Source organism: Callorhinchus milii, unplaced genomic scaffold (genome assembly GCF_018977255.1).
Source record: "Callorhinchus milii isolate IMCB2004 unplaced genomic scaffold, IMCB_Cmil_1.0 Scaffold1, whole genome shotgun sequence".
NCBI classification, from domain to species: Eukaryota; Metazoa; Chordata; class Chondrichthyes; order Chimaeriformes; family Callorhinchidae; genus Callorhinchus; species Callorhinchus milii.
Window position 1 is genome coordinate 52,872,078 of NW_024704742.1, and position 18,704 is coordinate 52,890,781.

Here is an 18,704-nt window from a genome sequence, read left to right on the forward strand (position 1 = left end):
TAGAAAGATAACATACCAGAGAAGCATAAGGGCTTGTCAATCAGTGAACCAGCTTTCAATGAATTTGCAGTACACTAAAATAAGACAGTAATCCATACACATTGGATCTTATTGTACTATAAGTCAGTTGCATAGATAATTAGTTGGTTAATCAGGCAGAAGCTGCTTTATCATTATTACTTTGCTTTCGTAAACCTTCTTTAGAATTTTAGTTGGCAAATTGCTGCCGGAAATTGTTGTGGAATATTTCAATACATTTGACACATTCTACAATAACTCTAGATGTGACTCACTTTATGGCCAGAATGGGTAGATCTTCTACATGCTGTCGCGTTTGGGTAAGAATTAGAAATTATGGATTGTCAGATGCACTATTGCTGATCTGCAGAACTCCACTCCGATGTTAATCGCAGTTCCAACTTCTGTGGAACTGTCAGAGGGTCGACAATTGGACACATTGACACGTTGGAGATTTGCTATTTACAAATCCTTTTGCAGATCTCACAATTTAGATTCTTATAATATTTGCAAATTCATCTGGATTTTAATGTATTGCCTCATTTGAAAATGGCTATGTCATGCTTCAGAATGTAATCTGAAATGGTGCAGTGAGAAGCATGTATTCCTTAAATACGATCCTGGGGGTGGGGGATTAACGCTGCAGGCTCAGCCTGTGATGTGCTGTTTCCTTATTACTGTTGACACACTGCAAACAGGCATATGAAACAGTTATTAAAAAATCTTTGCTTTTCAAAGGTTGTGTTCGTATCTCCACCAAACGAAGGCTGAAAATCCTTCTGTTTATCTACACAGATATTACAGGCAATTAGTCTTAACACAGAGATGCTAATCTTGTGGCTCACCTTGGAATATGTTCCTGTATTTCCTGCCTCCACCCTCGGCTCCAGGTCAGGACAGCAGTGGTCCTGGAGTCGAGGGTGGAGGCATAGAGGTAGAGTTGACACCATGTCTGAGAGCAGGTGCGTTGAAGAGAGCAATATGGAGAGGGATGGAAAGAAAGACATAAAATTTGTTAATATTAATAATAATAGTAATAATAATAATACTTATATTTTGTATAGTGCCTTTCACGTTGGGAGGACAACCCAAAATGCTTCACAGAATCCAACAACAACAACAAAATTACATTTGTATAGCGCCTTTCAAGGGAGCGGGACGGATGATAGGGGGTTAGTAGGACACACAGGTAGGGGGGAACAAAACCGTGGAGGGCTTTGAAGGTGAGGACCAGGATCTTGAACTGTGATGAGAAGCCAGTGGAGTCGGGCAAGGATGGGGGGGTCATAGGGTCGTGGAGCCCAGTGCAAGACAGGACACGGGCTGCAGAATTCTGAATGATCTGCAGCCTATGGAGCGAGAAATTGGGGAAGCCGACAAGCAGGGAGTTTGCGTAGTCGAGCCTGGATGTGATGAATGCGTATATGAGGGTCTTGGCGGCCTGTGGTGTGAGACAGTGGTGGAGCCGGGCAATGTTGCGGAGCTGGGGGAAGGCAGAGCGGGTTATGTCACGGATTTGGGGTAAAAAAGGACAGTTGTGGGTCAAACAAGATGCCAAGGTTCCAGACTAGCCCAGTGAGGTGGAGGGTGATGCTGTCAGTGCCTGAGGTGTAGATGCACTGACAGGAGCCAATCAGGAAGACTTCGTTTTTTTTTACTTTCAACAGTAGCAAGTTAGCTCTCATCTAGTACTTGATGTCTGACAGACATTCCATAGTGTGGAAATTGACAGAGCCCTGAGGAACGTGGCACGAGATGATGTGGGGGCTAGAGGAGAAACCGTTTTTGGAGATGAAGTGGAGAAGGTGTGAGAGGCTGGATCTGAACCATTCAAGGACAAAACTATGGTTGAGGTGAGAGGACGTTCGGTGGAGGAGGATAGAGTAGTCAACGGTATCAAAGGCAGCCGAGACGTCAAGGAGGATGAGAAGGCCTGTGGAGTCCTGTAGCTCAGTGGTTAGAGCACTTGCTTTGCAAGTGAGAGACCTGAGTTCAATTCCAGCAGGGCGAAGCCTTGGGCAAGTTTCCTTACTCCACACAGAGCATAATAATAATCCCTCCAAAACCAAAGACAATAATTAAAAAATTGGTCATTTTCAATCTACGACTGTTTGTGGGACATTGCTGTGCGCAATTGGCTGCCGCGTTCGCCCACAAATATATACAGTCAATTCACTTTACAGTGTGTTCTGTGAAGCGCTTTGGGACGTCCTCCTGACGTGAAAAGCGCTATATCAAATGCAAGGATTATTATTATTATTATTATAAGGCAGAGGAAGGCCTAGTCGCAGATGGACATAATGTCATTTGTTACTTTGACCAAAGCTGTTTCTGTGCTGTGGGCGGCACAGAAACCCGATTGGAGGTGTTCGTGAAGGGAGTGGCGGGAGAGGAAGCAGCAAAGTTTGGAAGCAACGACTCATTCTAGGTCCTTGGAGAGGAAAGGGAGGTTGGAGATGGGGCAGTTGTTTGAGAGCAGTAATGGGTCCAGGGAGGGCTTTTTAATGATAGGAGTGATAACAGCCATTTTTAAAGGGGTGGGAACAATGCCAGTGGACAGAGAGAGGTTTATAATGTCTGTGAGTAGAGGGGCAAGGAGGTGGAGCTGGGAAGTAAAAAGAGGGGTAAGGATGGGGTTGAAGTTTTGGAGGGAGGGATGGGTAGGCGCCGGGGTATGAGGGGAAGATGGGGAGGGAGTAGTGGTTGGAAGGGCAGAAGTAGCTGAGCGGATTCCCTTGATTTGGGTTTTGAGGAAGTCCAGCATCTCTTCGCAGTTAGTGTTGGAGGAGAGGATGGGCAAGGCATGAGGGGGTGGCCTTACGAGCCAGCTGGTGATGGAGAAGAGGAGTCTGGGGTTGTCCTTGGCCTCCAAGGTTGTCTTGGAGTAGAAGGACAAATTATCAGAGGCGTGGGTGGAGTGGTAAGATTTGATGAGGTCCAGCCAGATCTGCTGATGGACTGTTAAGTTGGATTTGATCCAGGTGCGTGTAAATAATGTAAGTAGTACATATAGAATACAGTGTAAAGTACAGTAGATGTGCTTTGTGGGCAAACATGGGAGCCAATTTGCGCACAGCAGTGTCCTACAAACAGCCATGAACTGAGTGACCAATTTATTTGGGGATAGTTGGTCAAGATAAAAATAACTACAAAAATAAGTTAAGCTAGCTACTAAAAAGTAACTTTGTAACTATGTGAAATATGTGATAAATAAAAGTATTGTGAAATAATGAGCTTTCATGAGTGACAACTAGCCAAATCCTGAGTTATCTTTTTTACTCTAAATTGAATCATTAGAGTAACATTTGTAGTATTGGTCAAGGAAATGCTAAATTAGCGCTAATTTAAGAAACACATAAGGAATCAATGCCAAAAACCATTTATAATCATTTGTTTTTAATACTGTAATACCGACCATACCATTCAATGTGTTTTCAGGATTTGCCTACAGCTTGTTCTGTCATCAGTGACTACAATCAAAGTCAGACAATGTACTCTAGTCGCTGGAAATCTGAGGGATTAAATAAACTAATTTATACAGTAGTAATAATATTGCTGAATGCTCCTGTAATAAAAGCAGCAGTGGTACAGTACGATTATATCAGTCATGTTACAAAGCCCAGAAAACACAGATTTTTGCAGGCATTGCAAAGTCATTCAAAATGGTTGACGGATCAACATGCAACCTTTAATAAATATGTTTGTCAGATGTTCTTTGAGGAAGATGGCCAGCCTGAAACAAATATTATCCAGCTGTAGCTGCTCAGCCAAGGATGAAGTTCTTGGCCTGATGATGGGGTACTTGGTGAACTGGCAGGAATACTGTCAAAAAGAAGACAGATGTCTCAGAATCAAATCGAAGACAGTGACGTTAATAAATTTTATGGCTTAAGAAAAGAAAAACAAGGATTTATTGCTCAAGAGGAGATTCTGCTGCAAATTTGAGGAGCTGATTCCTACATTTCTAATTCAAAAAAAAATATTTTTTGGAATCTAATATAGATGAGAATGAAAAACCCTTGTAAATTTACATGCAGTGAAACTCATTAAGTATTATTAATTGGCATGATAAAGCATTAATCTTCTTTCCTAAATATAATTGCAATTCCAAAGCTGGCGCCCACTGTCTAGCTTTGTCATCGGCAGCACTGATGACTAGAGAATCTGCAGCTAAATCAGACGAGCCAACAAAATGGTTTGTGTATTACAATCTCAAGATCTAGTGAGCTCAAGGTTATAATTGATTTTTTAGAATTCAGGTGAGCTTTCATAGATTTTATATCATTTGTATCACAAGATTAGGTCACAGCCTTTCAACTCACTCAGGCTACCTGGGACTCATTGTTTCTATTTCCAGTCTCCTCATTCTTTGCTCGCAGTATGAACTCATTAATCTGTAAGTCCAAGTTCAACAACACTACGTTCACCCCTGACTCCAAAAGCATTAACCTTCTCGGCTGCTCGCTCCAGCCAGCTTAAGGACTCAGTGTGCAGTCTCAGCATTCTGTTCGACCCTCAGCTTTTCTTTAAGCTTTTTATACAGTCCTATCTTCCATTTCTGCAACACTGCATGTCCGTGTCCCTACTTCACCCCCAACCCAGTCAAAATCCACACCCACATCTTTGTCATCACCCGTATTTATTCTTCAATGCCCAATTCTACAGTTGACATTCAACTGTCGAAAGTTAGCTCTCATCCAGGCCTTGATGTCTGATAGACATTCTGTTAGGACAGCAGTGGTCCTGGAGTCGAGGGTGGAGGCAGAGTGATAGAGTTGGGTATCATCTGCATACATGTGGAAGTTGACCCCATGTCTGCAGATGATGTCACCAAGGACGAAGAGGAGAGGATCAAGGACAGAACCATCAGACTCTTTCCTTTGTCCTGTATCAGAAGGAAATATATACAGAAAAATTACAAATATATCAAAACTATATAATCCATAACACTATAATAGTCTATTATAGTATGTAAAATATGTGTAAGATATTGAACCTCTTGATACAATGCGGTAAATCCATGTCCTCTCCCAGCACCAGGCTCTGCGACCCTATCACCCTCATCCTCACCTGATCTCACTAGCTCCCTATCACACAGAGGATACAATTCAAGATCCTGGTCCTCACCTTCAAAGCCCTCCACGGCCTCACTGCTCATTACCTCTGTGACCTCCTAACCCCCTACCAACCTGCCCGCTCCCTCCATTCAGCGGGCTACACGTCCCCTGTCTTGCCCGCCCCATCATTGGTGGGCAGGTCTTCAGCCTCTCACCCTCTCTTGCTCACCTCCTTCAAGATCTGTCTCAAGATCCTCCTCTTTGACCGTGCCTTTGGTCACCCTCCTACCCCTATCTTCCTCTCCCACCACCCCTTCCTGATCCCAGCTACCAGCTCGGGTACAGATCCCTGACTGTCCAACCCTTGGGACATCCTCCTGACATAAAAGGCGCTATACAAATGTAATTTGTTGTTGTTGTTGTTGTAAACGTTCGGTTATTCTTGAATATTCTTTTCAATTTACCACCAGCTCTTATTTAAGAAACAAGTTAAAGAATACCACAAATGTTGCCCCATTATTTGAAAAATAAACATTCAATTGATAAAAAGTTATATAGATAAACATAAATGTTTGAATTTAACACTACAACAACAACAAGATTACATTTGTATAGCGCCTTCCAATTACTTATTACTTATTATACAGTATAAACCTTTTCACAATTAACGATATATTCTCAAACATTTAATTACATGTAGCGATATATAATTTTTAATACTACATTGATTCTCAGAATGAAAATGAAACCAGCAGGGGCAGAATTTTTATGCAGATGAGTATTTATGAAGTAATGAAATGCTCGAAGGAATGTTTTAAATGTGTGTATCAAGGCATTAAAATTCTGTAAGAGTCAATCACAGCATTGAGCCTATGATTTCAGACTGTTTAATTGTACAAGTAATCATAATCCTTGCATTTGACAAAACGTCTCAAAGCACTTCACAGCATTTAGTGCAGAGTGTAGTAACTGTATATTTCTAAGTGAATGCGGCAGCCAATTTTGCACACAGCAGTATCTCACCACACCCATGATGTGAATGACCAATATTATCTGAGGATTGTTGGCCAGGACACCAGTCAAAACTCCCTTAACTTTTCAGATAGTGCTATGCGATTTTTAGTGTACACCTGAACAGACAGATGTAGCCTCAGTTTAATGTCTCATCCAAAGAACAGTATATCTGACAATAGCATTCTGCCAGCATTGCTTGTATAGATCCATGGGGAAATGGGGAAATTGGCCTTTAGTTACCAAAGACTTGGACTGTCCACTATTATTATTTGTATATTTAGCAGGCTAATACAGGATAATGTGTCTATTGCATCTCTCCCTGCTTTGTAAATTACAGCCAGGCTGTGGTGAGGGGACAGGAATGCATAAATGGTGTATAATACATTGAAAAAGATGAGCTTTGTAAAACTACTGCAATAATTCTTTTCAGCCTTTTGATTTTTTTTTGCCTTAAGATTTATCATTAGGAAGAAACATGCATTTTACAGCCATGAACACTCATATCATTATTTTATTTTTTATAAAGTGCAAACATAATTGTCATGCTTGGCCTTCAAAATACAGAGTCAGGAACGCTACAGTAAAATCCTGTGAAGAGCTTTCAGACGTCCTAACTATCAAATGCAAGGATTTGTATTTATTATTCTAGTCGTTCCCACCACATGCAGGATGTTGGCAAGATTACTCCCTTTAACTACCCCTATCAATATGTATAAAAAACTGAGAGGCTTTCATTCAGAAATGGTGCTCTCACACAGTTAAATCTCGTGTCCAGCTAAGAAACAATAATAAATTGGGGAATAAAACATTTGGGTTATTTAAATTGTCAACAATTAAAATAACCCAAAACACAGCAACAATTCAAGATGTACGTTATCAACACTTTAAAAAATACTGCCCTTCCACCTATTCATTGCTGTTAGCTAAATATTTTAGACATAAAGGATAATAATACTCTCTGCATTTGATAACGATAACGCAGTTGACCATCTTTGGAGGCTCGAATTGCACAGCCAAAATCGGAGTGTATGGCAAGTGCACAATTCCTGTTCATGTGTATGTGGGTTAACATTTGCAGGAAGCTTGCCTGGACTGCCACTGGGGGAAGATGTCATTCTCTGCCGATAAAATCACTAGATGGAGCAACTTTGAGCACTGCACAAAGGGGAGAATGGAGGCGAGGGGATGCAGGCACGTTAGCCCTCCTGACATTTCAGGCTCCAGCTGTTTCTGTGCAGCTGTTTAGACGAGGACTTATTGTGAGCACCGACCCCACTCCCCGCGGAGATGGAGGGGGAGAGAGAGAGCAATAGAGATCAAACCCCCAAGCACATCATCGAAAACTAAGTTTGCATCCAATACACCTTTCGTTCCCAAATTCAATCACAAATCAGGCGCATTGCAATGGCACTACGTTATGGTTAGATTTGCCTGTCGAGGCACAGTCACCGGTGTCACAGTCACTTTACACTAAGTCTCGCCAAACGCTACGAAACAACCCAGGAAAGGCGTGGTACCCAAATGCAAAAAGGAAAGGATTGTTATGGATGTGTTTGCCGGTGGGGGGGGGGGGGGGGGGGGGGGGGGGGGGGGGGGGGGGGGGGGGGGGGGGAGCTGCGGTGTTTGCAGGATGTTCCTTTCAGGGAGTGAAAAAAATAACACTGCAGGATGTTATTAATCAACAGCAAATAACCCAATCGCTGAATAAAATCCTGCAATATTCAAAACTGGACGCTCGTGTATTTCTGTGGTTGGGGTGTGGTGTCCTATTCCAATAGCTTCCAGTTCCTGAAACACAAACGAGTGCAAACGTCAACTATGCATTGCTTATTGCGAGCATCTTATTGCTTATTAATACTCTGCATTGGAGATGGGGAGAAGGCGCCCTATTACATGCTGAGAGGTCTGGGGGGGTTGAGGGGGGGGGTTGGGGGGGCAGCTCTAACAGTGTTTGCTGTGAGTGTGTGTTGAGCACAGAGCCTGCGCTCCTCACTCCCAGCCCGGGGTCCTGTCACTCCCCACGTGGAGAGACCAGGGTGGGGGGGTGGGGGGAGAGAGGGGGGGTGGGGGTGGGGGGGGGACTGATCTGTGGTCCATATATGGAGAGTGGGATCACTCGGGAGCCTGATTCTGGCTCTCCCTCAGCACAAGCAGCAATGGAGGCTGAATAGATCCAAACCTCTGGACTGCAGAACCGGCTGCACATCACAGCCCCATTGGGGGCACATCCAATACATTAGCCACATATATACAGATATATAGCCAACAAAGAAAGAAAGAAAGAAAGAAAGAAAGAAAGAAAGAAAGAAAGAAAGAAAAAAAAAAAAAAAAAAAAAAAAAAAAAAAAAGAAAGAAAGAAAGAAAGAAAGAAAGAAAGAAAGAAAGAAAGAAAGAAAGAAAGAAAGAAAGAAAGAAACGCCCAGCGATTCAGAAGGAGGAGGAGAAGCACAGTACCGGGGCAGTGAGTCCGGGTGTGATGTACGCTGAGGTATGGCTTTGTTACTGTTTGAGATCCCTGTGGGGAAACGCTGCATTATTATACTGTCATCTGTCCGTCTTTTGGGCCATGGCATTTGGGACGGAGTTGGCTGGTCCAGGTCGGGCAGTGAGAGCCACGCGTGGGGTCTGATAGTAGAGGGAGACCACCAGCGATAGTAACTGGTGAAGCCATGACCACAGAGGTCCAAACTGGAAGAGGGGAGGAAAAAAAAAACACCCCAGTCGCTGAGTCTCTGAAAATCAAACGTCAGGGAAAGCAGGAATCCATCTATCACTGACACCCCCACCTCCCACCCCCCCCCCCCCCCCCCATCCCCACCCCCTCCTCCCCCCACCCCCTCCCCAGCGATTTTATATCCATCGAAGCATCAATAATTCGTGCGTACCTCAGACTGGTGTTTTACGTGCACAGCGTTATTGTCGATGGTGGGGGTTTTTTTTTTTTTTTGCACGTTTTTGGTGCTTTTTTTTTTTCTGTTCGTTCACCTCCGGAATGAACGCGTCGTCGCTTCACGCGGAGACAGAGCCGGAGGTGCAAATCGGTGAAATCAAATGTGGTGCAGAAATCATTCCATCGCCTTCGAATGACATCGTTTGGTCAGTGATGCTTTTTTGTTGTGGTTGTGGTTGTTGTTTGATTGCAGTTGTCCAGTTTCATCGATCACTGGGGGGGACTGAAGTGGTCCCTTCTGCGCGTTGTTATTCAGGGAAAAATCTATTTCTTGTCATGGAATTTCAATCTTACCTCTCTACCCCAGAATGTGTTTGATGGAGCAGTTGCTTTTTTTTTGATATAAAAATGTAAAATACGTTTGGGTTGATATTTAACAGGGCACTTGTGTTGTGATGCATTACCTGAGAGTCAATGTTATGTCAAAATATCTTGTAAGGCTGCAATTAATCTGCAACAGAGCCTTGTAAATCATGCAGTGTATTCTCAGAATATCATACACATTTCTTAAGTGCAAGCGTATCATTTCTTAAATGGATGAACAAAACTTTATAGTTATGTCAGGGGAACCCAAGATGTAGATTCCCCCTCTTGATAGGAAGATGGGAAGAGAACTAAATAAGTCACTGTGTTTTAATCAGCTTTGTCCTCTACTCCAACATAAAACCTTGCATTGATGGACTTCAACGAGGTAATCATTATACCTCTTTCATTACATTAACCATGATCAGATTTCAGTGTGAATTGCCAAGAAGAACAGTATGGTTCATATTACCACATTGTTCTTTACAACTGCAATATTAATAGAAATAACAGCCTCGCATGCATACCCTGCAAAAGAAAAAACTATAATGCTTGTTAACCTTGAGGAACTGGCCATTCTTAGTATGTTAGCCTGGACACGAGAACCTAACCGAATTGGTTTTGTGGACAAACTACCTCATCAAAGAGCCAGTTCACAGGAGAAGCCATAAATGATGCAAGTACTGTATGTATAACTGTTCAAGTGAGACGACCAAGGCTATTAAGAAGCACAATGATTTTCAACACTGATTATTTTGTTAGCTCTTCCTAAAATTATGAGTTAACTGGCGACTGCTTGACAGACAATATTCTCTTTTGAAGTCCCATATTTAACAGTCTGTGGTAAGAATCTATTTGAAACATAAAACAAAATTCATTAACAGCTTTATTGGCTGGACATTCAGCCATGCTTTATTTGCTTTTCTCCTGTTAACCTTGGAAGGCAAAGCCCTCATGGATGGGGTGGTCCTAGCTGGACAAGCAACAGGCAAGCTATGCGGTTTTAGCTGGTTAGACTCCAGCAGCACCCCAACACACACTTTGAGGTCCCTAAGCCTTGGCTCTTGCCAACCTATGTATAATTCTTTCCAGAATTAGGTAAGCAGGATGTGTCCTTCCAGGGAGAGAGTGTGCCTTCCATTCTAACAACCTATCTGTGGGATTTCCATGTGTAGGTGGGATGTATGGAAATCTCAGCTTGGTTTGGATACTCTTAAGCATGGTGACGGGTTTCCGCATGTGTCAGACACCTCGGCTGACCCTCCAAAAATATTTGCTTTTTTCTTTCCCCCTAAAATATTTGTGTATTAACACGATAGATTGAAAGTGAAAATCGTAATATTACACAGTGATTGTCGGAACTGTTGAAAATTATCAGATCAGAAATTCTCGTGGTTCGGCACATTGTGAGTTGAAAACTTTGATGAACGGAATTCTGCAGTACAAAACATTTTCACAAACGAATACCTTCACAGAATATCTTCACTCCATGTTGCACCAAACGGAAGCTTTTGCAGCCTCAATTTCTCAGTTTTATTCTTTCGCAAAAAGATTGGAATCTTAATCTGGGTTTACTGCATTAACCCTTTCAACGCTGTGCTTCTATTAGGAGATAATTCACCTTAAAATTTTAATTTTAATCCCTCCAAAAAAAACAATAATTAAAAAATTGGTCATTTTCAATCTACGACTGTTTGTGGGACATTGCTGTGCGCAATTGGCTGCCGTGTTCGCCCACAAATATACAGTCAATTCACTTTACAGTGTGTTCTGTGAAGCGCTTTGGGACATCCTCCCGACGTGAAAAGCGCTATATCAAATGCAAGGATTATTATTATTATTATATATTATTAAATTTTAGTTAGAGAGGAGGAAAACATTTTAAGTGTCTGAGGGGAATAATTTGACATACAAGAACAATAACAGCAAAATTACATTTGTAAAGCGCCTTTCACTTCAGGAAGATGTCCCAAGGCACTGAAAGTCGAGGACCAGGACTCAAGCGTGGGAGCGGAGGCGGGGGTGGGTGTTGATGGGGGGGTAGTGGGGTCAGGGTTGGGATGAGGGAGGGCAGTGGCATAGTGAGATAAAACCATGTAGCTGCTAAATCCTTATTTTAAAAAATCTGTCTTAAGAGTTATTTGAAGGAAATGTATGTGAAACAAGAACATACAATATAAGAATTATTACATGTGGATACAACATGTGGGTACAATGTGGATACACTTCATTTGTGATGTACAAAGAGTTAAAGAACACCAAGGCAATGTACCAGTACCTTGTGAAAAATTAATATGCTTGTCAAGAAGTATCCTGAAAACTGATCTTGTGCTACAAAGGTGCAGGTTGGTCTGGCCTGAGTAGATTTCAATATGTATTCTGGAGCTGCCATATGATTCATTACATGTGCCGTGAACTGTATATAGTGATGGTTAGGTCTTGCTAAAGTAGCAGAGATAATATTGGTTTATATTCCAGTGGTAAATGAAAAGATAAAGATTTTATTATATTCCAGCAGATATTGTGCATTAGATTTGTCCAAATGCATGTTAGCTTCACAGTGCCTGTACTGTATACCTACACAGTATTTTGTTATCTATATATTTTGTTCCCAATTGAATTCAATGTAATTCAAGGAAGCTGTCAACACGCTAAAGTAAGCTATTGTGAACTTTTTTTCTATGTCAATCTAATCAGATACCAATATGCCTGGAGTTTGAAAAACAAAATTGTTGTAATTAATTTTAACCTGGAAGTACACTGTCAACACATTTGCAATTGGTTTAGAATGTTTGTTTACCTTTTGATGTCTCTGCCACCCAGAATGGATGGTGTGTGCAGTTTTGATTAATTACTCGATGAAGGAAAGTTCTGAATAACAGCTATTTGTGTATTTCTTTACATCTATTGACACAACATTAAAAATAGGCATTATCTTACATCTCTATTATAGATGGTGAAATTTGCTAAAATGCACTCAATGAGCAAAATATACGTCTGTCACATGACATGTAAGTGAAACGTGCTGTACTTTGCCTGTTAAAAAGAAAAGGAATTGGATTTATTCTAAAACTGTCAAAATAATGGCATTTTCTCACAGTTACAACACAATAATCCTTATTGGTGTGATGTGACTGGTTCACAGAAAGCTAATCCAGTTACTTTCCTTTCCTTTATTTTGAATACAAGCCACTGAATGCATGAAATTTTGGGGGGTATAGTGATATTATCAAAATTATCTATCATTTCTATATATATGGCAGTGATGTGATCCTTAAAGTAAGTGCTAAAGGTAGTCCTGTGTAGACTATGAGCACCCTGTTTATAATCCTCTCATTTGATACAGCGCCTTATCACATCGTTGAGCCATCTCAAAGCGCTTCACAGAATATACTGTAAGGTGTAGTGACTGTGTATTTGTGGGTGAAACGCGGAAGCCAATTGCACACAGCAGTGTCCCACAAACAATCATGGATTGAGTGACCACATTTTTTTTGGGTGGGAAGGGATTATTACCCAGGAAAGCGATTCACCAATCAACCAACAGCCGTGTTCCTACTTATTGCTAGGTAAACAGAAGCGTGTGTGTGGAGTAAGGAGACTAGCCTAAGGTTTGCCCTTGTGTATTTGCTACATAGATGAAAGAATGATTGACATGCAGGCATCATCTCACATCATATGGGAAGTAGAATTGGTTTGGTCAAGTAAAGGTTATGTACATATAATGGAATTTAGTTTGTAAACTCGTTGTGAGTGCTCCAGTCTTCATACAATAAAGTCAAGGTCCCAGTTTTGCCAGATATATTTTTCATGAAGACAACGCCACTTCAATGTTGCTTTTTCACTTTAACTTGTTCTTTTAAAAATAATTGTTTGTTGAGTAGGTTTTCTGTTTTCTTCTCATTATGCATCAGTAGATCGTTTTCTGCTCCCAAGCCTCTGCTATTGAGCTGGAGTGTAACACAGGAACATTTGTTTCCCCTCTGCGGTAAGTGTTTGGTGCCAGTGCAGTGTGATTAAGATAAAGATTGTTCTGTGTGGAGAAAACCTGTGTTCTAAACACTCCATGGGACAGAGCAAAGGAACATCAATTTATTCCATTAATGCATATTATGCTTTAATCTGTTCTCAGCACATTATCTTCAAGGCTAACCATGAGGAATAGCTGGATAAATGAAGAACGTCATTCCTCACATTACTCTTCTGGTCTTCATGGCTAAAACAAGCAGTTCACATGAACTTATAATTCTGTTAATCATTAAAATAATGGTCCTTGTGTTGTTAATACGCTTGAATAACTTTGCCTACAAAAACTCAGCTCAAACCTAACTACTGTATCTGCAAAGATCTTTCAGGCGTTTCAATGTTATAAAATTGCTGTTAAAATGCAAGCTCTTTCTGAATAATGGCCTTTCTTAACATTACTGAGTTGTTCCTCATTGTTGGAACAATGGTTATATGATGTATATATACTATTCCTTACACATACTAGTGTGAGAAAATCAGTGAAAGAGACAAAGGAAATAGTGGGTGAGTCTTGTGATGCACCATCCGATGTTTATCAGATTGGAATGTCTTGCATTGCCATCAAACCCATTATTCACAACAGCCTGAATTTCTGCAGGAATATAAATCAGAATACTATATATGGGAAAATCCTTTATTATATTGTCACTTTTCAACATAAATGGCTACTCTGCATATGCACTTTATCTTTAGATTTCTGTAACTGATGTCAAATCATCAAGGCATATGAATGGGTGTTTTTCAAACAATAAGATCTATTTATTGTTTTTAACAATGAGACTTTAGAGAAACATTTCCTCAACCAAAAAAAAAGCTTTGAATTCAAGCCCAAAAGAGAGATAGATGGACAATATTCCATTTGTTGTACAATCCTGTCAGGCAACCACGTTTCTTGGCTTTTGATTTTTTTTTATTGTTTCCCCTTTTTCTCACCAAAATGGTCCAGGACTGACTGGGTCTGGTTGGGTCTCTCCGTAAAAAAGTGCTTTAATTGAACTCATGTACCATGTTAGTCTGTCAACCCATATTTAACTGGTGGAAGGGCATTGCAGCATATTTTCAAACCTTATGGAGCAGAACAAATGAAGAAAAGAAATAAAGCAATAAACATGCATAATAATAAGTTGATATGGCACCTAATCATGCTGAATTAATAATAATCCTTGCATTTGAACTGTTTCAAAGAGCTTCACGGGGATTTTCTGTGAAGTGTGGTGACTTATAGGCAAATATCAGAAAGGTCAAAAGGAAAAGTGAAAGTGGGTACAGAGTGCAATATTAGTGAAGATTGACATTTACACGTAATAATATAATAATAATAATAGTCTTTGCATTTGATCAATGTCTTATCACGTCATTGAGATGTCTCAAAGAGCTTCACAGGATATACTGTAAAGTGGATTGACTGTGTATTTTATGGGCGAATGTACAGTGAATAGGTTGTTCATTTGGTTTGTACAATAAACACTTTGTATGTATAAAAGCTTGGTTTTGTAAGAAAACAATAATCACAAAATCTTAAATCTCTTTTAGCTATTTTTCAAATTCATTTTCATTTCTAGGTCAGGTAGTCTATTAACTTCCTACAAATGAAATCAGTTCTGCCTCTCTATGCCCTTTTTTTTGCTTGCTCAGTTTATATGGTAATACACAGTGTGGTGGGAGGGGGTTACATGAAAAGTAAAACACACAAAGTCACGTAGAACTTGCTCAGAATCCTTCTGTCATTCAATCTTTTAGATGATTACAATTTTAAGGTTGTTTCTGAATTGATCACATTTCTGGAATCTGAAAGCTTGAGACATCTTACGCTTACAAGATAACCTTGCCCTGAATCGGTAGGGTAGTCCTAGCTGGACAAGCAACAGGATTGCTTACCCAGCAGTGCTTTCAATGGCAAGCTTTGCAGTTTTAGCTGGTACTTTACTCCAGTAGTAGGATGATTCTATTGGGATAAAAGCAGGGGATTGGGACTAGTTGGTAGCTCTTTCAAAGAGCTGGCTCAGGCATGATGGGCCGAACGGCCAGGCTCTGTGCTGTAAAATTCTGTAAAATTCCAAGCCTTGGCTCTTGCTAGCTATGCCTAATACTCTCTGGAATTAGGTAAGCAGGACATATTCCATTAGGGAGAGAGTGCGTGTTCCATTCCAATACACAGGAATTTTCCATGGGATGCATCAAACTCAGTTTGGTTTGGATACTCTTAAGCATGGTGATGGGTTTTCGCAGTTTTCAGATATCCGGTCGACCAAAAAAAACGCAAGATAACTCAAATTCGGTGAATTTAGAAACACATTGTCAAAAATCATCAATTATGAGAGCAAGTGGGAAAGAAAGACTTTTTGATTAACCAGCTGTCTGACACACATGGAAACCCATGCTTAAGAGTATCCAAACCAAACAGAGAGTTCCACATATGTATGTCTCCAATGGCTGGAATTTTCTTTGGGTCTGGCTTTTTTCTAAAATCTTTTCTGAACCTCACCTTTAATTGCCTTTGTACTTATCTTAAATTTGTGTCCTCAACACTGACTCACTGACCACTGTATTTAACATATGATAATCTTGAAGATCTCTATTAGGTCACTCCTTACTCTTCTCAGCTCTAACAAAAAAAAGCTTTATTTAATTTAAAAAAGGAATGGTTTCCATTAAATAAAACCATCTACTTTCTATGAATTCATACTTATGTATATTACAATAAGGTTGTACTATGAAATTGTGGAACATAAAATAAGTTATCAGCTGCAGGTATCATAAGTCATATGTGATTTTCAATTCATAAATGGAATGAAACACCTTTATTTGTTACGTTTTTGACACTTTCTCATTTCAGAAACCAATAATCAGATTGCAGGAAACGAGAACATTTTTCGTTTCACTTTGTTGTTTGTTTTGTTAGTTACGAATCATTCAAAGTTTGTTTTTGCCACACAAATAATTATTGGTTTCAACTGTTAACTTCTAAACACTACATAATCATTCATATATGGATATGAATTGTGGATAATATTGGAATTTAAGGATTAGTAATAGTTTGACTAAATAATCCAGTTTCTACATGGGCAAAGTCACATGTGGCAAAGCATTTTTGTAAAGGAGAAACAGAGTTGGGGAATTGAGTGGATGAGCATCTTCTAAATTCTGTGATGTAGAACAATAAAAGTTTACAGCACAGAAGGAGGCCATTTGGCCCATGGAGTCTGCCTGGACCGGCTCCCAGAGCAAGATATTCATTCAATCTCACTGACTCCTCTAGCATCGGAAATAACTTCTCCCATATAGTCATTGGAAAGGAGAGAAGTTACAATTTTACATGTACTGTAAGATAATTATATGAAGCACATCTTTGTACATTCTAATCAAGCAAAAATGATCAAACTGGCACTGACTTTGCTTTCCCATGACTTCCGAGCAACTACTCTCGACTTATTTAAAAACTCATATAATATTGATATAGTTCATATTGAATCAATTTGAACAAGCTGACGTATCAGTAAAAAAAAACCTGGTTTCAAGTATCGGATTGATTAAAGCTGCACGAGAATACACAGTGTCAGATGTCAGGCTCCAAACACTGTACCGACATTTCACTATTTAAATACAGGTGCTACAATTTCTATGACTGGGTGCCATTAGGTATTTCTTACGTCTAGGCATTTTTTTGTGTGCTGTAGTAATGTATGAAAGAGGCTCCTATTTGCCTTCTCGATGAGGACAATGCTAGTTCAGTTTGTGCTGAAACCTCTGGTAGGGAAAGCTGAAGGATATAATTGTGTGCCTGTACTCCACAGAGATGCACTTTACTGTCAGCGATAGTACCAGTTGCTAGGCTGAATGGCTCCATTTGTCTGAAAGGCATATGCAGACTTGCCTATCTGGTTCCCTGTACTCAGCATATTTTAATGTCATCAGTCAAAATGTACTGCATGAACATCAGCCTTGGAACAGATATGTACCTCATATATGTTTCAAAAGCAAATTGTAACTGAAAAATGATTTTCTAACTCAACACCATTCTGTCAATGTTCTTTTTGCCAAACGACTAGATTGAAATAAATGTTTTGCTTTGCTTAGGGAAAACTGAACAAAGGTGATGTAAAATTAAGAAAATTACATTTTTAAGTATTTTTTGTAAAAAAAAAGTAGCTACTGTATTAAAAAGAATCACTCTCTGTAAATAGGTATCTGTTCTCACGGGGATGTGAAATGAAGTGTTGTATCCCATGTTGTTTTAGAACCAGACAAAATGCCAGCCTCTCTGCAGTGAGAGATTATGAGTGTCACATCACATTAAAGGCTGGTGCCAGAAAAATGTGTAAGATTATCACTTTCCTATTCTACGAGGGGGCCAGTTTTCCAAAAGTTTTTTTAATATCTTCAACACATCTGCAATTTCCAAGTTTCCTCCAACTGCACCTGTTGGAGAGTTTCATCTCCATGTTATTTTCATTGAGAGAACGCCCAGAATTGTCTAAGACTTGTGGGGAAATAATTTCCCAAATGTTTCCCCATTCTTCCCTCTCACATCTGGGAGCTGCTTCTATATTATATTAAAAATATCTCCACCTGCTTCTGCTATTTTCTGTGTTTTTCCATTACTCAGTCCCATGTGAAAATCTCTCATACATGTTTTAACTTCCAAGTCCCTCCTCAAGAGGTTTGTATATGTTTGCAAATGAGAGAATAGTATCTCTCTTCAGGATGGCTGCAAAGCAGAAATTACTCATTGAGATGCATGAGAGGAAGAGGTAGCTTGATTACCTTGAGGTCAGATACTTTGCCCTCCGTGACTTTTTTTTAGAACAATCAAATGTACAAGTATTGCACAGAATCATTCTGGAAAACTTAGCTATGAGGAGTCCCAAATCAGGAGCCACAATATATAGCTGGGACCGTCACTTTACGTACATGCCTTTACGTTTGTTTCACATAGCAAGAGGTTACCTGTTCGGCAATGCAAATCTTCACTGTTTAAATGTGACAATTGGTTAACTAGACCACAGCAACAGAACATACAGCAGTGTTATACCAAATGATTCTCCTAATATGCTGGGAGTAGTAGGCTGCACACAGATCTCCGTCAAAGTTACCTTCAAAGGTATAAAAAGGAAGGTGTTTACTGTAAAAATGAAGGTTTTCATTCTATGAAGCTGCCAGTCCTCTGGGGACTGATGCTGCTTCTTTTGGGATTGAAAGATAAACATTACTGAAGAAAGTAGTAGCATTACTGGGTCCTGGTTCAGTTGGTGTCAGCCTGGCTCTGTTGGTAGCACTGTCACCTTTGAGTCAGAAGGTTGTGGGTTCAAACCCCTCATTGCAACTTGGAACCCATA

General features: G+C 40.2%; 1 protein-coding gene across 4 annotated transcripts in view; it reads left to right on the top strand.

Annotated features, from left to right (window-relative positions):
• The first annotated feature begins 8,485 nt into the window (after positions 1-8,485).
• cracd (capping protein inhibiting regulator of actin dynamics) overlaps positions 8,486-18,704 on the top strand; it is a 115,121-nt gene continuing 104,902 nt past the window's right edge. For 2 of the 4 annotated variants that reach the window (XM_007892773.2, XM_042342039.1), the window contains exon 1: positions 9,031-9,185. In XM_007892773.2, the coding sequence (XP_007890964.2) occupies positions 9,173-9,185 (13 nt within the window). In that variant the 5' untranslated portion in view covers positions 9,031-9,172. Of the gene's footprint in view, positions 8,578-9,030; positions 9,186-18,704 lie in introns of those variants that run through there. The other 2 variants (XM_042342057.1, XM_042342050.1) reach the window with 2 other exon arrangements.